We start from the raw sequence: 22,363 nt of genomic DNA, 5'->3' as shown, positions 1-22,363 counted from the left end.
TAATATATTATATATATATATATTTGGAATTATACTACACAATATAATAATATGGCACATAATATATAATATCCTACTTTAGTTGACTGATATACTCATTTAAGATTGTATAAGAAAATTTATCAACATCTCTATTCTCACACATATATGCACAGAGACACATATCCTTTTCAATTAATTTCTGAGCCAGTAGGAATTAGCATTACAATGTTAAAGTGTGGGGCTATCATACACACTGCCTTCTCCCGCTTGAAAATTATTCTAGGATTTAGATTTTACCATCATTTCCCAATCACAGCTTTAGATAGCACCCATGTTCTTAAAGGATTATTAGAATTCTTTGAAAAATCCAATTAGATTAAAAATGCACAGCTATTAATCCTTTCTTACTCTATTAAATCTAAGGACCTAGATTTTCAGGATCAATTTTGATCAACTATATTAAACTAGCAAACTTGACTATATTAGTTTTTCTTCTCAACTATTTATATACCATTACATATACTCATAATACCTATTAACAATTAATAATGTCTATGTGAAATCAAATAAGCATAGATAAACCAGAAATAAATTAGTTCACCTATTAATTATCACATGTGTTCTATTTGCCTCTAGCTACATCTGACCAGAAGGAGTTAAGAATGAAATGAAGTTTAATCAAGGATAATTTAATTAGATGAAATGTAAATAAACATTTAAATGGAGATTAAATAAAACAATTAAGTTAATTAAAACAGTGTGTAAGTCAATAGATGCCAAGTTAAAATTGAAAATTTCAAGGTTAATATTTATCATTAGTGCTTAAAGTGTTTATAATTAAATTGTTTCCTCTTGCCATATAGTAAATTCAGTTTATTTTAAGCTCTTGATTTAACATGTGAATTGAAATGCTAATGCTCTGTTGGTACTTCCATTTCTGTACGTGGATCCTATTGGTCCTTACTCCTGCCTTGTGTAAACACCTACTTGTGGAGGAACAGTTCCCCAAACCTGCTTATCACTAAAGCAATAAGTAGAAGTTAAATACAGTCTAAGGTAAAATAATTTAGAATCTTCCTTTAAGGCAAACCCAAGAGGCCTCTATCATCAAATAGTACTTCCTCTCACTCACTGTACACACCCAAACCCAACCTCAACTACTTAAAGCCTCAGCAGACTTTTATGGCAAAGAAATTGTTTACTAGGCTCATTCAATAATTGCCATTGGACTAATCTACTCATAGTTTCTACTTGGCTAATTTTTCCTCTATGTCTCTTTCCTGATTTTGGTCTGTAGCTGATAATAGAATATTCTCTCTCCCTCTCTTTCTCTCTCTCTCTCTCTCTCTCTCTCTCCCTCCCCTCTCTCTGGGACTCTTGGTAGGTTAACCAGGTTCCAGTGGATGGACCCACACTGAAGGACATCTGGAGACACTAATTAGACCATACATATATATATATATATATACACACATATATATATGACATTATCCCACAGGAGGTGATAATGATCCCCTGAGAAGCCATAGACTATCAAACAAAAAGCCCAGTGTTATGCATGTGAAATAACCCTTTGAATTGCTGGTTGGGGAAGGGGGCTGTTAAGGGAGGACTCCCCAAAACAACAAAGGGTATTGCTGTTGCTCATCATTGTCTTCCAGAACTTGAAGACCAATTAATCATAACACTGTGATTTTGGCTAAGGATTTCTTAAATCAAGCTTGTTTACTGAAGGCCAGTTCTAGCTCTCCTACTGTTTGAAGGTGCTATGCAAGCTGCTATGGGAGAAAAATTAGCATCATTCTTTACCCAACTGTAAATCCTGTGAACTACAATAATGACTGGTTGGCAAGATATGCGCAGCAGTGCAATACTGATACTCGAATCTCAGAGACACCTATAGCTGTGTAACTGGAATTTAGGCCTAGGCATCTGATACGAACTTATGCCTTGTACTCTAAACCTTGGCAAAAACCAGAGGCTAGAAGAGAGGAACTTATTTCCCTCTAAATACAGCAAGAAATTATGTGATAAGTTTATGTTTTTCTCTAAAATCTATGACCTCTCCAGCCATGTGTATCTGGCTATGCTTACAGTACTTTATTATTTCTTACTATTTTCTAAATATATATCCTTATATTTACAGACAAGTGTACCTCTTACCATTCATCAAAGAAACTTCTTTTTTGCAACAGATGGAGACTATTACAGAGTACCACAACTAGTCAAATACAGAGAGTGTCTGAGGTGTCCAAGAAAAAGTGGCAAATCTACAATGCAACCTCTACACGTAAGGCTCAAAGATCATAGCAGTATAGGATGTGAAAAGAATATCAATGCATCTCTCAAACCTCACCAGTGAAGCTTCCTCATTCAACGGATGGTGTTTAATCCATAAATCACAAGTGGTCAAAGTGCACAGTTCAAGAGACTGCAGCAAACTTATCCCTGAATAGGACACCTGTATCAAATCATTGCCTCACCATGCTCAGGGACCATTGGGGAAGGGGTGGCAGAAAGATTTCAAGAGAGGGAGGTGGTAGATGATCACAAGGAAACCAATTATTCGAGATAGCTGGGAAATTTCTCATATTAATTTAGAGCAATAGTAACAACATGCACAAGACACATGAAAGCTCAAGACAGACAAAAACACAACATTGAAGTGGGGAATAAGTCCCAAACTTCACTGAGAAAATATGGGCAAATGATGACTATTGAGAGATGGAGAGTTGTTTTTATGTTGTTGTTGGTTATTTTTGTATTTTTTTAACGGTATGACTGTAGATAGGTTAATCAAGCTCAAGTGGATGGACACACACTGAAGGACATTTGGGGACAAAACCTTGGCTTGACAGCTTTAATATAAATGACAGAGTACATGAAAACTGTCAGGGGTGTGTAAGAAGGGTGAAGACAGAGGAGGGGGTCCAAATATATTCAAAATATATTGTATGAAACTTGCAAAAATTCAGCTAAAATTATATAAAAAAGAAAAACTAGTTATATATTGGATTTTGGGGTCTTTTCTGTCTATTTCTAGTAAAATGATATGTTAAATCAGTAAATCATGGATTTATTTTTAAACACGTTTTGGATAATCCCTTCCTTTTTTTAAAATATGAATCTCAGGAATCAAATAATGCAATTTCTCTTTATTTTATATAAAAAAATCTTATCTGTCAAGTATTTTGCCAGATATACCATTATACTTTGGAAAATAAAAGAAAGCTAACATAACAGGCTTGTGTCATATAAATTCCATATTCTATCATTTCTTCCAGCTATCCCTGGCAATTTCTAAAACTACAACAGACCCAAGTACAATACTGTATTGGCATAGCTTTTTACAAATAAATACTGTTTTCATATATGCAAGAATCTCAAACCAGTAGTTAAATTAGAATCTTTCTTTTCCTCAAGCTACTACTGTCAAACATGAACAAAATTTAAAGGATAAAATATGTTCATTTTAAAAGAAAAAAGAGCCTGCTATACTGAGAGATTTCTTTTACAAAATGCCCCAAACTGCCTTTAGTGATATGTGCAAAAACCAGCAGTTCTGGTGTCACAGCTCATGTGCAGTAAATGTTTCATTTTCTTCCAGGCAACAAGGGGTTTATCACAATTTTTTTTCTCAGCACTTTTCAGATTTAGAATGTATATACTTTCTGTTTTCCATCTGATTTTATTGAACTACATAAATATGATAGTTTTGTTTTATTTGTAAAACCTTGCATATGTGACTAAAAGCAATAAGCAGGGTGTTTTACTCTGTGATAAAATTGTTGTATTTATGCATATGACTATAGCCAGATGTGTAATATCCATCTAATCATGAAGCAACATCCAAAAATTTCAATTAAAGAACTATTTTCAGATAATCAAATTTATTGAATTATTGATTTTATGAAGCTGAAGGCCACTTTCACATACTTCATTTCTAAAGGTGGACTTTAAGTTTACAGAATCCTATATTTTTCTTCATTTAGTCAACATAATATTCCGGTTCCAGTTTATGCTTTTTAGAAAGGAGGATTTTAGAACAGAATTCATACACAGTGTTTACTATCTGTAGATTTATTATGAACCCAACAATGAAATACTTTTGAAAGGAGAAAGTAAGGAAAAAAATAAATTCATTCTTACTTGGTTATATGCACAACAAACTAGTATTAATCTAGGAAAAATAAGTAGAAATAGTATTTTGTTTAAAAAAGTCACCTTATTCTGAGATATCCATCTTAATTTAAACACGTGGTTACTTGAATTTGCTCTCTTCACTTTGGCACAGCTAAATCACTAGATAACTTACACATCACTCAGTGCTTGGGGATATGATTGGTTGGAAATGTATAACATCATACTTTTTAAAATATATTTAAAAATTCAATCTTTCACTTAATATGTTTACAGAAAAAGAGGTTGGGAAACTAGTTCTTGAAAAGTCTTCGGAGCATACAGAACTCACGACCTTGGAAAATCTTGCATCAAAGAAAAAATCTCAATTCTCTGAACTCTTACTGAAATACAAATATTTTATTCCCACAGTTCTGTACATTCTAGTGAATCAAAAGTACAATTTGTGTGTCCTTGGAGCGTGCTCCTCTTTGAGATGTCAAAAGCAACATGGCTCAATGCTGGGCCTTTTCTTTTTCATTTCCAAGCTTTGTCTCCTTCCTGTCGTCCAAACTGGGTAAAATCCAGCATGCTCTGAGGAGTTGAATACCATGAGGCAGTAATATGGACCTGAATTTAGTGGAGATTGAAGCTCCAAAATAAATATAACACTGTGTGTCAAATAAAAAAAAAATCTCCTGTACAAATCAGAAGATATTAAAAATCAATGAATAGACAGCAACTATTTTTTAAAAAATCATACCTACATAAGCATCTCAAAACTATTGCAAACTTTAGAATTATTTACCTTTTTCTTATTTGGAATAGTTCATATAATTTATTGGCTAAACAGTGATTTATATTGTCTTAAATAAAAATAAAATTTTAAAGATTTTTATTGAGGGTTTTCACTTGGGGAAGTTATTTGGAGAATTTATATATTTCTAAGTAAAATATTTTGCTCACCAAGAGCAATAAAGTTCTGTTGAATTCTATCATGTAGTGAGCTAGACGCAGCAGTGTAAATCAAATTTGTCCCAAGTTTTGATACGCAAGACGTTCCAGGATTTTTCAATGGCACACCATGTTCTACTCTCACAGCACCGTGAAGGTAAGTGCAAGGCATCCTTAGCTAACTGACAACACAGGGCACTGCTTAGGTGCCTTTGCAGGTATATGAAAGTTGCTATCTATTCATAAACCACTGAGCATTTCTCTTTATCAAAAAAACCTTCAAATGCTTAGAGTCTGTGGTCAGTGCAGTCCCTTGGATAAGTCTAGTGAAACTATGTTTCATCAAATCAGAAACTTAAACAGTTAAAAATGGAGAAATATTTACACCGTTTTTCTCCAACAATTGGAATTCTTGTGTTCTGTATGTAGTATTGTTCCCTTTACTTTCTTTTTCTTTTTCTTTTTTGCTGTTACTTTTTCTTCAGTACGTTTCAAATTAGGGTCCAAGGCTATGAATACAAACTCTCTTGGCCATTTCCATACATGTCTGCCAGCCGTTTAAAGCGGGGACCCCAGTCACTTAGGTAGTCATAATTCTGATCAGAGTTTGAGCTGATAGAATCTAAAGAACTGAGTGATTCAGCAACTGAACCGTTTCCTTCAAATGCGTAAGTCTGCAAAGAGTCATATGGCGGAGCACCCGGATCCACATCAGCTTCCTTCAGTCTTTCCCAAATAAATTCCCTAAAAATAACATTATCTGGGATGCTTTTAAAAGTCGGTCGACTCAAGAACTGAATTTCTGGAGTCACATCCCTCCGGGTTTTGGTGTCTCGTATGACATTCAGGTTTCTCAGGGCGGCCATGTCAAATGCTTCTGTGTCTTCTTCTCCCCCGCCCTCATCATCATATCTGACGATATTTTCTCTAATATCTCTTTCTTCATCAAAAATGAGAGGCTCTTTTTTCCGTCTTCTCATAGTGACAATAAGGAGGATCAACACTGAAACATGAAATAGCAAAGAGAAAATGTCAGTAGATTAAGGGCTGGCCCTCCTCGTCATAAGACTAACAGACATTGCCTCCCCACCCCTTTACAGGAAAATGGATGGCTTCCCACTTCTATGGGAATTCACAGCAGTGCATTTTGCTAAAATTGAAAAAAAGAAAGGCTTTAAAATGGAAAGCTTTTATACATCAAGAAATTCTTTTCCACACCCGCTCAGGATTGATGTCTTGCTCTAACCTCCCAAGCGTTTGATAGAAAAAAAATTCAAGGGCCAGTTCAGGATAAATATAATAATTTCAAAGCCATTCAGCACAAAAGGATCTTTTTGAACTCTTTAATTGCTGGCAAGGAAAAATGGTATTCATGAATGTTTTGTGTCTAATTTAACAAGACCAATTTCAGAAGAAAATGGATTACAGTATTTGATCAGGGTCTTTGAAGAAATGTTCCCTCCTTTCAGCTGTTTAGTAAAATCCAGCATGCCAGGCCATATATAAAGATTAAAAGCTTCTATAATAAATAGAGTCCTTCTTTCATGTATGAAATACTGAATTTGGCCTTTTGTGCATTACACCTAGAGACGGAAAACAGGCTGTAAGTTTTTCAGTCACTGGCAAGAATAGATTTAAGAAACAAATCGCTTAAACCTGAGGAAATTTCTTCATATATCAAAATATATATTAAATGCTGAAGCATGCAATTGCACTGAAGACAGCAACTAACCAGATATTCTTTGACTTTCCACAGACTGAATAGGCTCCATATTTTTAATAAACTAATAAAGTGTCTTTGCTACCTACACATGACTTCCTAGACTGAGAACATGGCTTCCAGAACTGAATAAAAATGAATACAATGGCTGTTTTTTAAATTTGGAATTAAAATTTATTTAAAAAGTATAAAAGAAAGTATGAATTGTCTTTGTCTACAAAAAATGAAAATAAATAACATTTTAATGATTATTACTCCTTGATTTTTTTTTTCCTGGAAGTTTTAGAACTATGAAAATGTATACTAACTGGATTTTTGTTACCAAAAATTACCTTATTCTCAGCATATTTTTTCCTTTTATTTTTAAATGAATTTAATTTTTTAAAGCAGGGTCTCACTATGTAGGCCTGGCTGACCTAGAATTCAGAGAGTTCTGCCCCCTGCTCCTGCCTTAGTTCTGCAGCTGAAGGTATGTTGCCACCACACCTGTTTTATTTGTGTGTGTGTGAATTATGTATATTTGTATATATGCATATGCATGAATATGGACATGAGCATGCTACAATGTGCATGTGGAGGTCTAAAGATTATATCAGGAGCAAATCTATGACTTCCCTCTTGGTTGAAACATGTTCCCTCTGTTGTTTGACACTGTGTAAACCAGGCTAAGTGGCCCAGACTTCAGGGGATTGTCATGATTATGTTTCCCAACTTGCTATAGGGTACTGGAATTGCAGACCTATCCTACCATACTTGGCTTTTATGTGGGTTCTGAGGGTTCAAACTCAGATTCTCATGCTTATGTAGAAGAACATTTCACAATGAGCCATATCTCCAGCCCCCACTGTGTGTTTTAAAAGAAAGGAGGGTAAAGCTCAGTGACAGAGCCCTTGCCAGAATGTACAAGACTTTGAGTTTGATCTCTACCACTGAAATTCTGATTATACTTAAAATGTCTCATGGAATTTGTGTTTTATTTTTAAGTATATATTTGAGAATAATAATATACAACCAAAAAGACACTTTTATAATTTTCCACTTCAGTAAGCTTTTAAAAATGGAAAGCAGGGTGGGAATCTGGAAATTAGCTCAGTGGATAATGCACTTGGAAAAGAATGAGGTCCTGTGTTTACATCCCCAGCACCCATGAAAAAGCCCGGCATGACAGCACATGTCAGTAATCCCAGTACTGGAAAGAGCTTACTGGCCAGCAATATATCAAGATGGTGAGCCTCAGGTCTTAGTGAGAGACACCATATCAAATATTAAGGTGGAGAAGAAATTGAGGAAGAAATCCTGATATCAATCTCTGGCCTCCACATGACACAGGTGAACATGTGCAAACACACACATACACATATGCATATACCACATAAATACATACAAATGTGACCCCCAATTAATGAAAGAGTGAGTACTCATCTAATTTCAACTTTAGAGAAGTTATTAATGGTAATGAAAATTATATACTTTTTTCTTTTTTTTTGGTCTTTTTCAGACAGGGTCTCCCTGTAGCCCCAGCTCTACTGGATTCATTGTCCAGGCTGGCCTCGAACTCACAGAGATCTCCCTACCTCTGCCTGCTGAGTGCTGGAATTAAAGATGTGCATCACCACACCTGGCCAGAAAATTATATACTTTTAAAAGTATTCATTAGCTGCCTATTTTCCATCATCAGTCTGAAAATGATTGATGAACATTGTATTACAGAGACTTGGAAATACTTTTGGAATTTCATTTTATTTTCTGATGATGCTTTCTGTTCTTACTTGGCTGGCCTACTGTTCATCTCCTGAGATTTACACTTTTGGACAGTCCAATAGTTAGCACTGTAATTCATTCCTTACTTTCTCACCCTTCCTTTGTTGCCATGACACATACATTCCAGTGATCACTTTGTTCCCATTTACCACATTCGAATGTTCCCAGATGGCTTCATCAAATAGCCAACCACACAGTTCAAGTGTTACACTGCTGTCTGATCTCAAGCAGTCTAGTGTCATCTTTCTTACTAAGTATATTGTCTTCTTTTCCTAGAAAGTTAGCATTTCCACCACTCCAAAACTGTGCTGTTTTTGTTTCATTTGTTTCTTTGAGTATTGGGTTTTGTTTTTATCATGCTAGGGATGAAATCTGGACTCAGCTAAGTAAATGACCTATCACTGAGCTCTATCTCCAGTCAAAGTTCTGTGGTCTTCAAGGTCGATATGAAGATAGTATCACAGAATGACTTTTGGCTTTGAAGATACTGCCTACATGACCTATAGAAAAAAAACAAGGAGAAATCAAGCTGATATAGATTTCAAAGCCTCATTTCTGTGGTTAGCTTTCATAGTACTGGAAGGTGATATGCACACTACTGGAAGAAAATAATCATCAACTTTACCAGGCCATGAATTTTCTCGACTACAACAATTGGCCTGGCAAGATATGCTCATCAGTGCAATAGTGGTATGAATATTATGGGAATAACCAACCACTTTATAGTTAGAATTAAGTTTCAGTTCATAATATGAAGCCCACACCTGAAGTTGATTTTAGGCCTAGGAACCTGAGGCTAGGCAGGACACAAGGCATAGGGTAAAGCCCAATACTATTATTCTGCTAAATATTTATAGTTTTATACTAACCCCTAATGACTTATTATTATACTCATAGACTAATGGATCTCTCAACTCTCACCAGAGAATCTCCTTTGTCCAACAGCTGGTGAATAAAAGAGAAACCAACAACATGCTAATGTGCAAAGAACAAGAGACTGCAGAGTACTTATCCCTGAATTGGCTGACTGTATCAAACTTCTGCCCCCCAAGAATCAGGGATCATTACAGAAAAGAGGGTAAGAGTAATGTAAGAGCCAGAGGTATTGGATGACCACAAGAAATAGAATTTTGCAGACAGCTGGGAAGTTACTCATACGAACTCACAGGGGTGCTGGCAGCATGCCCAAGTCTCATGCAAGATCAAAACAGTCAAAATTCCATATAGACATGAAAAAATGAATTAGAAACCCCAGCCTCAACTTTGGAATTATTAGCAACCAATGGCTCTTGGGAAGGAGAGACTAAGTCTCCTTTAAGGATTTGACCCATGATACATTAGCCAAGCTTCAGTGGATAGACCCACACTGAAAGATGTTTGGGGAAATAAATTAGACTCTGACTGCTGGTAGAATTACATAGTCATGCAACCACTTTGGAAATCAATGCGGAAATTTCATAAAAAGCAAAAATAAATCTACCATATCATCTGGTTACACCACTCCTTGGAATATACACAAAGGATTCATCTACTGCAGAGATACTTACACAGCCATGACTTTGATGCCATTTTCACAACAGCTGAGAAATGAAAACAACCCATATGTCCCTCAACTGATGAATGGATAATTAAAATATGGTACATTTACACAATGAAGTTATAATCAGCAGTAAAGAAAAAATAAATTATGGAAATAGAGTGCTACAGGCTCCTGGGATCTTGTTCATATGAACCTACAGCAATGGTGTCAGCATGCACAAGACCCATGCAAACTCAATAAGACAAAAACCCAGCACAGAATTGTGGAAATGGGCAGCAGGCCCCAATCTTAGCAGAACTATTTGCAGCTGATCTGGTGAGGAAGAGCTGATCTTCTTAAAGGGAGGGACTCTAGATAGGCTGACAAGACCTCAGTGGACATAAAGACAGGGAGAGAAGAGAAATAAATAATGCTTAGTTGGTGTGAAAAACCAGAGGGAAGGTCTAGAACTTGTAATGCTAATTACTCTTGCCGTTACTTCTCCTTCACATCCCCTATTCACCAGTTGAGGACTTTCTTTCTCTGTACAGATAAGAGTTATGCAATTTAGGTATCTTTTAGATAGACCCACTGTAGGGGTACCCCAATTGCCTCACCTTGCATCCCTGTTCAGCATGGAAGAAGCCAGAGTGATCTATGTCCTGATTCCCTATAGGAAATTTTGGTAAACTCTTCAGAGGATGGTGTGATAAAAATAGTAGATAGTAATTGGCTAGGCAGTTAGGGTGCAGGGCCCCAAAGACAAGGAGCCATTTTCATGGCTAAAAGTCAAAATGTCCTTGGGCCTTGTGGCAATATACTGTCTTCCAAAGGCCCAAAATGTCAAAAGTATTTGGGAGCTCTTATCTAATCCCTGAAAGATTTTTAGGGTTACCTCTTCAGAGGGGGAAAATTTTAGAGTAGCAAAAAGCCAAAGAAAGAAAGAAAGAAAGAAAGAAGGAAGGAAGGAAGGAAGGGTACATGAAGTTGTCAGAAAAAAGTGATGGGGAGATATGGGAGGTGTTGGAGAGCAGGGAGTAGGCATGAATTTGATCAGAATACCTTACATGCATGTATGAAATTCTCAATAAAAGTATTTTTTTAAGTTGAAAAAAAAACCAGAGGGCAATATATTAGTTAAAAGTCCTTTTGAAAAAATACACATATAATATACACATATATACATGTGTATATTATATGTGGGTGCATGTGTATAGCTGACAGCTATATAACAAGAAACACAGTGCCAGACAGGGAAACCTTCCTTCAAGTTGTTGTTTAGGGTAGTTATTGCCACAGCCCTTGATTGCCTCCCTTAACTTGAATCTAAGACGCTATTTCTGAAAACAGGACATACTTCTGACATAGGACTTGGAATTAATGGAGTTGGAGCTGACCTAGAAGAATTGAATAATTAGTACTGAAGATGAGTTCTCATAGCAGCAGAGGATACTAAGCAAGCTGCTAAGGTAGAAGACCAATCAGTGGTCCAATTCAGCTGTAAAGCCTAATAACCACAATAATAACTAGCACAGCAAATTACCTTTATGGGTGCAGTAGTGGCTCTTTAATCTTGAGGATAATCAATAACTATCTAATTGAACTTAAGGCCTGCTGAATGGGAGAAAACTCATGTGTGTTACTGTAAACATGGGCAAATACACACGGCTGGAGCAGTCATAGAGCCTAGGGTAAAACCTATGTCTGTCATATCCCTAGGCATTTGTAATTTCTTACTGTATCCTAAATATGTATCCTTATATTTGCAGACAAGTATCCCGTACATCACCACTCATCAACGAAACTTCTTTTTGGAACAGATGGAGACTATAATATAGTTTCACATATGGTCAAATGCAGAGAGTAAGTATCTGTTAAATATCCAACCCTAAATGACACATTTATAATGTAACCGCTATGCCTAAGGGTCATGAAATATAGTGAAACGGGGTAGAAAGAATACTAAAGCATCTCCCAAATGATACCAATGAGGCTTCCTTGTGAAACAGATGGCAATTAACACAGAAAGCCACAACTGGTCAAAGTGCAGAGAATAAAAGACTGCAGAAGGTGTGTCCCTGGATAGGACTGCTATATTAAATCTCTGCTACCTAGACCTCAGGGACCATTGCAGAAGAGGGGGCAGAAAGACTGAAAGAGCCAAGAGTGGTGAATGACCACAAAGAAAGAGAGTTTTTCAGGTGGAAAGGGACTTCCTCACATGAACTTAGAGCAATGGTGACAGGATGTTCTATAGCCATATATACTCAAACCAGACAAAAATCTACCATAGAAGTGGGGAAATGGGTAAGAAGCTCCAGTCATGGATAGAGGTCTATTGACAACTGATCACTGCTAAGGGAGAGAGGACAAGTTGGTCTTCTTTAAGGGAGTGATCTTAGATTGGTCAACAGGATCCAGTGGATGGACACAAACCAAGGAACTTTTGGGGACATGAACTTGGTACAATAGAACTTAACATATGTGACAGAATGTATAAAATCTGTCAGTGTGTTATGGGGGGTTGCTGACAGGGGAGGAGTTCTTAACATGGTGACTATATATTGTATGAAATGCACAAATTTTTTTTAAACTTAAAAGAAATTCCTCTTTGGCATGAACTTAAATGCTAGCCAATGAAAAGCATGAGTGTGGTGTGATAAGTAGATGTTCTTTGCATTTAAATCAATGCCAAATTGGGAAAAATATTTCAAAATTCTCGGTCTTTCTTTCATGTAATTTCAATGAAAATTATTTCAATAACATTTACAAATAAACTATTTATTATATTCCATTAAAATGCCATTTGTTTTATGAGGAAACATGCCTGTTGTCACTCAAATTTTCAATAGAATTGATTCCTGAGATCATCCATGTTTAGGTCAGTCTCAATTACAGTGTGAATATGGAGTTTTCCACATTTTTATGGTCTGGCATAAGGCTAAGAAAATCGTAATTGTTTTCTAGGGTTAGATAATTTAACATTTTACTAACTTGGGATAATATTTATTTCTAGGTACTTGAGCACTTATGAAAATAAAATCTAACCTTAATAGAGTGTAACTGTTAACTGCACTTCAGAGAGTTATGGGGTCTGAAGAGATCTCTCAGCAGTTAAGAGCACTGGTTGCTCTTGCAGAAGACCTGGATTTGGTTCCTAGAACCCACATGGCAGCTAACATTCTTCCATAATTCCAGTTCCAGGGGATCTTACACCCTCTTCTGGCTTCCATGGGCATTTCATGACACAGGTGCACTTATATACATTCAGGCAATACACTCATACACAGAAAATAAAACGGACAAATTAAAAACATAAGAATTGGCACACGCCTTTAATCCCAGCACTCAGGAGGCAGAGGCAGGCGGATCTCAGTGAGTTCAAGGCCAGCCTGGTCTACATAGTGAGTTCCAGGACAGCTAGGCCTACAGAGAGACCCTGTCTCAGAAAAACTAAAATAAAAAAGTAAGAATTATTGTTTATTTTTTGTATAAATAAGCATAAGATTATATATATTATATTTTTTAGTCTTTTTTCATGTAGATTTTACTGAATTAAGAAGTAAAGTTTTAAGTTTATCCATCTGAAACTTAACTTTTACAAAATTTTATAGCCATTTAACAAGATTATTTTAACTAATCAATGTACCCATAAAGGTAATGACATAAGGCTGTCCATAGAATCAGATACTCACTTCTTCATCATGAACCTTGTAATTCCTTGGGAGAGAAGCAAATTACTTAAATAATAAAAAAAAAATAAAAGTAGAACTCCTGTGATAATCATTCCAAAAGTACTCATTGAGGAAAATAGATGCAGATGAGGAAATTTAACTGAGATCATGGTGTACTGAGAGCTGGGATAAGGTGGAGTTCTAGTGTGGCACAGGGTTTTTGGCAAAAGGAACACAGTGCACAGAAGTTTGAGGCCAATGAAGCTGAACGGCAAAGAACTGTGGGATGTGAACTTGCACAGTTGGGCATGAGGTAGCATTGTGGACCCAAAGACAAACATGTCTTAAAGACTTCGCGGTATGATCAGACTTGCATTTCAGAAAAAAAAAAAAAATGATTCTACTTGATTTATCATAGAAGAAGGAAAAGAGTAGGTGTGAGACAAGAGATTTATATCTCTTGGGGAAAAGAGATTATGGCACTATCATACAGTAGAAGTGTAATATTGACCTAAATTTCTAGTCAATATTTATTTATTTATTTATTTATTTGTTTATTTATATTTAATTTATTGAGACAGGCTCTCCCTTTACCTTCAGCTGGCCTCTCAATCAGTATGTAGATTAGTCTGACCTTGAACTCACAGAGATAAAACCTGCCTTTCCCTCCTAAGTGCTGGAACTAAAGTCGTGTGCCACCTATGCCTGGTTTCTAAATTTCTAGGTTTAAAGTTCAGTTTGATAGTATTCAATTAAACATTTTCTGAATTACTCTACATAAAGAATGATATTTGATACTGTAAAATCTAGATTCTGATAAATGATATTGATGAGTCTCTTAAAAATGTTTTGTCCCCTGTGTATTGTACACTATATTCTAGGAATACACTAGGCTAAAAAATGACAGCATGTACACAAGAGTGAAGAGAAACAATAGGTGTAAGGAGAGGGGAAAAGGAGGGATGCAGGGAGAGACACTTCTCACTAGTCTCAAAGTGCTTGCATAAGGAATAGATATAAACACATGGATGATACAAAATTGATATGTCCTTTAAAAGAAATAAATTGGCATTATAATGTAGAAGACAATAAGTCAGTAAGTGTCAATTTTGCTTATACTTAATCCAGTGGTGAGGAAGACTTCTGTACATTAAATTTGGGGCATAAAGTATTACTTGCACTTGAAAGGACACAGAAAGCATGTTTTGGTAAACAGTGGAAAATTTTAAAACAATGGAAGGAAAGTCAATACAGCTCTTCCTTCTGAGTGGCAAAGGATCATCTAGCCTGACACCTTCCATGGTGAGCTGGTGGCAGAACATATCTTGCCTTGGGGAACAATAAAAATGTTTGTTTTCTTCAGGAACATTTGATGTTTCTGAAGTGTTTCAAGCAAGGAAATATAGCAACTTGTTTTTAAAATAAAATTCCAGGATGAACATAGGGGAGTTCCAGAAGATGGTGTGAAGAATGTCATAGAAGTGGTACCTAAGTTAAGCTATGAAGAACCAATAGAAGACAAGTTATCACTTTGTCGAGATCTATGAGATATAGAATCAGAATCAAAAGACAACAGTTGAACTTGCACTTTTGAACCTACTCCACATCATCACAGTGTAATAATGTTTGTAGTTGGTATAGTACAAGTGAGTCACTGAGAGAATTACATATCGAGTATAATATTTTGAACCGATGGCATGCTATTTCTGACATTGAAAGTCTACTGTAATATTTCCTTAATATAACTTTACGGATACATTTCTGTGTTTTTCTTAAAATGAATATGTAATTAAATATGTTTACCCTATGCTCTATGTATTCTTTAAATTAAGAGAGAAACTGAATCTAAAATTGTCTTCAAAATTTTTGATCTTGGGGGAAAAATGAAAATCATATTCCAGTAGATATATTGCTTGCATATAATGATAAAAAGAAATGTTCTTTTCCATTACTGAGTACACTGAAATAATCTAGATTATACAGCATGCATATATGGAATGCTTTCTGTCTATCAGATAAGCAATTCATGAGGTGCTACATATAACGGTGAAATAATACTTAGCCCTTTCCTTCTAAAACAGGAGCCCATTGAAGAGACAAACCAAACAATAGTCAACCAATCATGGGTTGGCAGATGCTCTCTTGGTTAAGATGGATGTTCTAAGAGTGCTCTGCTCCATGTTTTAAGTTGCCCTTGGTAATAGGACACAACCTAGATTGAGAAGCTAAGAAACTGAGTCTGGAGTACAAAACTGCGGGAGCATTTTGTAGATTCTGGAAAGTGTAGTTTCATGCACATAGAACACGTAGGCAAGAACACAATGGACAGAAAGTAAGCCAGAGAAAGGGCAACACAAGCAATTTGGCTGAAGTTCACCATGAGAGAGGAAAGCAAGGAGAACTGAGAGGGAGCGCTCTGGTCTCAGATGGTGGCTTCAGTCTACAAAGAAGATTCCTGGAAATATTTAAGCTGGCATGTGTCACAATCATATTTGGAATTTAAAAGCTTACTCTGCAGTGCTGAAGGATTAGATCTGATGGAGAGTAGAGGTATTTGCCATAATATTCGAGAGGAAAGATGGACCTTTGCTGGATAAAATCAAGTGCAGTGCCAAAGAAAAAAATGAATTGAACAAAGAACAGACAAATTGTGGCCTAATTGACTATGGAAGATGAAACAGAGAGAAGGTTGAGTCACAAAACAACAACAACAACAACAACAACAACAAAGACTTAAATCAAGAAAACAGGCAGGGATATCAGCATATAGTGGTTTGTTACTTCCATTGAGATTTTTAATTTTAGCTATCTACTAAAGCATTGACTATACATAGTGAGACCAGGTATAAAATATGTGAAGTAGAGATTTGTAAATCATATACAAAAATCATATAATTATATTCATATCTCAAGATGTGGAAAAGTTTAACTACAACTGAAATGAATTTATTTTATTTTATTTATTATTTTTATTTTATGTGTATGCGTGTATTGCCTGCATATAGGTAAGTGAACCCATCTCATGTAATGCCCATAGATGTCAGAAGAGAATATGTGAAGTAGAGATTTGTAAATCATATACAAAAATCATATAATTATATTCATATCTCAAGATGTGGAAAAGTTTAACTACAACTGAAATGAATTTATTTTATTTTATTTATTATTTTTATTTTATGTGTATGCGTGTATTGCCTGCATATAGGTAAGTGAACCCATCTCATGTAATGCTCATAGATGTCAGAAGAGGCTGTCAGATCCCATGGGACTGGAGTTATAGACAGTTGTTAGCTGTCATGTGGGTGCTGGGATACAAACCCGGGTCTTCTGCAAGAACAAGCAAAATAGTGATATCAAGGCATGTCTCATTTAAATATAATGGTTATAATGATTTCATCTGACCCTGAGGTAAAGCAGAGCACAACTGTTCTAAGTAGAATGAATACTTTAGACACAAATACAATTTGCATGCTGTATATTTTGGTTGTAGTAATATACATTCTCAAATTTAAAATATATAATCGCAAATGTGTTTCTAAAGGTCAGAGGTAACTGAAGTATACTATAAATTAGACCCTGAAAAATAAATGAAGATCTGAAGAGTCTCTATGTGAAATCCATCAAACGCTGCTGCTTTTAAGCTGGCCTTAGTGAGGCTTGTGATACTCAGAGACAATTAGCTACTTCCCAAAGGCATCTTGATCATTCAGGTTGGAAAACACATTGTAAAAACAGATTGTGGAGAATATATAGATGGCATTGCTGCTTGTGTTTGGTCCTGACTCTGACATTTTCAGCTTCTAACTTTGTGTCTACTTCTAAACTTTAGTTTTCTCATGGAAAAAGGAACTTTATGAAAATGAAATCATGAAATACAACCAGAGTAGTTGGGATAATGCCAGACTCACTGTGTAAGCTTATGGAAATAATTAATTTATTTTATACTTGCTTTAAGGAAAAACATTTGCTACCATGAGTTAGATAATGAGTCTGCCCATTGTCTCTGGAACTGCCACCTGAAGTCTATTACACTGTTATAAACCACAAGGAAGATCAATTTATTACATACTTTTCTCCTGTCATTATTATTCTCAGTGACGTACTATATATTTTTGTGTATTAGTAAAGTTCTCCATCACTTTCAAAACCGGGAAAATATTTTTCAGTTGAACAAAATCTTAAGCAGTTTCAGTAACAGAGACCAAATATAGTTCAGATTTGGTAGGTCCCAGAAACAAAATGAAAAGATTCATCACAGCTAAATGCCACGCTGCCTTACTTTAGACACATTGGGTGAGGTAGAGTTTTGTGCAGTGAATGGTGAGTTCCTATAAACCCTTATTAAATCAGTTTATGGAGCTTGGCCACTCTAATTCCAACAGTACGTGAAAGGCGAAGAGCTGGAAGGAGGGCTACATCACTTCAATTACACGGAACTTAAGGTTCAAGGAGGGAGGCAAACAAAATTAATTTAGTAAATTCAGCAGCAGCTTTAGTGAGAAGAAAAAAAAACTTCGTGTACAGAGTCAGAGAGTCCAGCTGTAATATCCCCAAATACATGCGCAAGAGCTAAATGTGAGAACTATTTTAAAGCAAAGCAGGTAAAATTCTTTCCCTACACTTCTTAAAAATCTACCTGAGTAATAATTTAATGTGCCAGTTATTCATATTTCTTTTCTTAAAAGTGCTTTCACTCTGGAAGTAGTTGTGTATAAACAAATATGAATTCAACTATAATAAAAACACAAGTAAATTTATACTGTTATTATTTATGGTAATTTTTATTCAAGATTTAGAATACTAAAACACTTTCCATGTATAAATTAATTTTTTCTGTATAAAAAGCAGTTATGGCAGATGTATGATTCCTGTAGCATGAAATTTGAAAGTCTTGGGTTTTCTTCCATTCAAGTAGCATTCATTATAAATAAAGGAATCCTCATATTCTGATTTTTTGGTCATTACTTTCATTTAGAGAATTTGAGCATGAATATACTTGAAATGGGTAAGAAGAATAGAATTAAGATCTAAAAATCACTCCTACTATTATAGAAATATAGATGGAGGAAAAAGCTGTCAAGTCCAACTTAAAATGATAGAAAATTGAAGTCTAGGGTTGCAGAAATGGCTCAGCAGTTAATAGCACTGACTGGTCTTGAGAGGACCCGAGTTCAATTCCCAACACCCACATGACTGGTAACAACTGTCTGTATTTCCAATTCTAGGGGATCTGACAATCTCTTCTGACCTCCATGGACATTATATTAATGGGCACATTTATATACATGCAGGCAATATACTCATACACACAAAATAAAAATAATAAATAAAATATTTTTTAAAAAGAAAAAAATTGAAGCCTTTAGGAAGAAAAGATGGTATGTGAGCAACCAGCTCCCTTTCCTTTGTTGTTTCATCCAAATCACTGACTGACAATAAGAAAACCTTGTATCTCATCCCATTATATCCTCAAGTTTTTATATGAATTCTTGAAGAGCTTGAATGCTACCATATCTCAGTTTACACTTTGCATATAACAGATTATATTAAGATCGATTTCTGGGATATCTTCCAATGCTAACATTCTGGTAACTTCAGTTTATGACTTTCTGTCAAGTTATGCATCACTTTAATTTGTCACATAACTGGATTACATGCTTGACAATTACTAAAGTGTGTGCCTTTTTTAAACTTCAAAGCCCAGAGTCTTCTGCAGTTTCTTATAAAACCAAACTTGAATCTCAGGTCCTTCTTAACACTGGCAAGTCCTCACCTTCAGTTTTTATGTGGCAATATTTATTATCAAGTTCGTAAAAGTTTGAGTGAAAGGTTCTTGCACCTACCATCTAGGACCAAGATTCATACTACTTTGTGGGGTGTTGTAAAAAGTGAGCTATCCGGTTCGTTTGAAATAAAAAACATGACAAGCTTATGCTGTGAACATGCACATCTGGGGATACTGAGTTCAGTTGACTTCAACAGCAAAGTGTTAAAATGCAGTCTACAATAGTGAGTCCAGAAAGAAATCAGTACAAAAAGTTTGATTATCTGCTACCACCAAATTAGGAAATAAAACTTAAAGATTATAATACAGAACTGTGTTGGAAGATGCTGGCTATTATATAATATCACTGTAGAAATTGGGGGCTTGCAGGCAGCAACTTTTGTTTCAGTGCTTTATTTCAGTGCAAAATGCTTTGTTTTGACCATTTTTTGTAGATCTGTAGAAATGTTTAAACATGAATAAAATGTAATGCATAAAATCTCAATCTTTAGAAATGGAACTACCATTACTAAATAAACAACATGCTGAAATTTAGCAGAAAGAATACTTGTATTTTCTATCTAAATTTAGACAAAATCTCTCAAGCTAACACACACACACATACAGAGAGACACACAAAGGGGAGAGAGAGAGAGAGAGAGAGAGAGAGGAGAGAGAGAGAGATAGAGAGAGAGAGAAACGGAGATACAGAGAGACAGAGACAGAGAGATTACACTAAGAATGAAATCTAATAAAATTATATTTTTCTTTCAGTAACAGTTTGACTATTTTTAAGTAGTTAGAATCATCAAGCAATCTTTAATTCAAACAAGCCTTGTCACAGATGACATTATTAAAAGTGAAACAAGCAATGGAGCTGCAATTGACATGGAAAGCCCCTCCTGTAAAGGCTAGCTCTCATAGCTTTGGAGAGCACTACACAAACTTCTAAGGGAGAACATCAATCTATGGTTCAACTACAGCTTTAAGGTTTAATAGCCACATCATTGACCTGCACAACAAACAACACTGGTTCAGTCGGGGTACCTTTATCTTGGGGGTAATCAACAGCTACCTAATTGGATTTAAAGCCCACTCAGTGAGAGGAAACCCATGTGTGATACTATAAATATAGCGAAACATACATGGCTGGAGAGGTCATAGATATTAGAGAAAATCTTAAGGCTGTCACAAACCTACACAAATGTAATTTCTTACCATGTGCAAAATATGGATCCTTATATTTACAAAGTATCCTAGTAACCACTCATTAAAGAAGCTTCTTCTGAAAAGACATAGATCATTAAAGAATTCCACAACTGGTCATACACAGAGGTTGTCTGTGAATTACCCAAGCCTAAGTGGCACTAACAATGCAATCTCTATACTTAAGGCTCATAAAACATACAACAAGGGGAAAGAGAACACTAATGTATCTCTCAGTTCTCATCAATGAAGCTCCCTCATGCAACAGAAAGCCAGGAACACAAAAGGTCACAAATGGTCAAAGCATAGAGAATAAGAGTTTATATAGTGTGAGTTCTTGGGCAGGACTTTTGCATTAAACTCTACCCACCCAGGGCTCAGGGATCATCGCAGAAGAGAGGGCAGAAATATTGTAAGTGCCAGGGAGGAGATGTATGACCATATGGAAACAGAGTACTTCAGGCTCCTGAGACCTTGCTCATACGACCTACAGCAGTGGTGTCAGCATTCACAAGAACCTTGCAACCTCAAGTAGACAGAAACCAAGCACATGCTCCATTCTTACTGGAAGAATTATTGGCAGCTGATTTCTGCTGGGTGAGGAAGAGCTGATTTTAAAAGGAGGAACTCAGAAAAGACCTCAGTGGATGAACATTCACTGAGGGATGTCTAGGGACACTAACTTGACATGATAGGCCTTAACACAAATTACAGAAGGAATTTCAGTGTGTCTGGGAGGGTGCGATGGGAGGGTGCCCATAAGGAAGGGAGTATAAAGATAATTAAGATCTTCCATATGAAATACACAAAAATTCAATAAAAAATTAATAAGCTTCATCAGGCAGTCAGACTTAAATCAAACCACTACTGGTGATATTCAACTTTAAAAGAGAACAACTGTATCTCTTTTTCCTTTACCCAATATAGAATACATTCTGTTCCTGTTAAATGAGCAAAGTTCAAAATGTTCCACATGCCATCTATCTTTCCTTTTCTCTTTTTCTAATTTGATTGTTTCAAGATGAAGACATGGCCATTTTTAATATAATAGGGATTTAAAAATCATATGAGCTTTATTGGGCTGTTATAAAGTAAATATACAATTTAAAGTTCATTATTATGTTTTGAAATCCTGCAGACAAATACACATTTTTTTCACAGTGCTTCCAGTTTTTTTTTCAAATTTACTCTTTCTGCCTGGATTCTAGTTACATTTTAACTAGAAATTACCAGCCATTTCTCACAAATTTCTGAGTGTTTGTGATACCTATTATATTAAAGGAATAGTATAATTATTTTATTTTAGATTTATTTGTTTAACTGAAGTTATAGAAGACCATAACTTCCAACATTAAGATACTATTTAAATTGATTTAGCAGCTGAGCTTTAGCTTGGTTAATAGACTGAGTTTTTTTTTTTTAATTCATCAATAACACTTAAAAATAGATTCAGTATTCACTACGTGGTAAGCACTATTTTATTTACATGAATTATTGCATATAATTCTCAAAATCTTATGACACTAGTTATTTGTGTTTTCCCCATTAGACTACCACGCTATCTTGTCGATAAACTACTGGGTCCCTCATGAAGAACTAGTATACACATGGACAAGAAATAGAAGGTAGGTACATAGTTCCACAATTCCATCTTAAACATTCGG

At 35.5% G+C, this 22,363-nt stretch overlaps 1 protein-coding gene across 1 annotated transcript in view; it reads right to left on the bottom strand.

Moving 5' to 3' along the window:
• Positions 1-4,506: 4,506 nt before the first annotated feature.
• Cdh7 (cadherin 7) overlaps positions 4,507-22,363 on the bottom strand; it is a 145,286-nt gene continuing 127,429 nt past the window's right edge. The window contains exon 12 of the mRNA XM_008840671.3: positions 4,507-6,058. Within this exon, the coding sequence (XP_008838893.1) occupies positions 5,565-6,058 (494 nt within the window). The 3' untranslated portion in view covers positions 4,507-5,564. The remainder of the gene's footprint in view (positions 6,059-22,363) is intronic.

Source organism: Nannospalax galili, unplaced genomic scaffold (genome assembly GCF_000622305.1).
Source record: "Nannospalax galili isolate Female #2095 unplaced genomic scaffold, S.galili_v1.0 scaffold298, whole genome shotgun sequence".
NCBI lineage: Eukaryota > Metazoa > Chordata > Mammalia > Rodentia > Spalacidae > Nannospalax > Nannospalax galili.
Note: the sequence above shows the minus strand (reverse complement) of the source record. Positions and strands in the feature narration are given on the sequence as shown.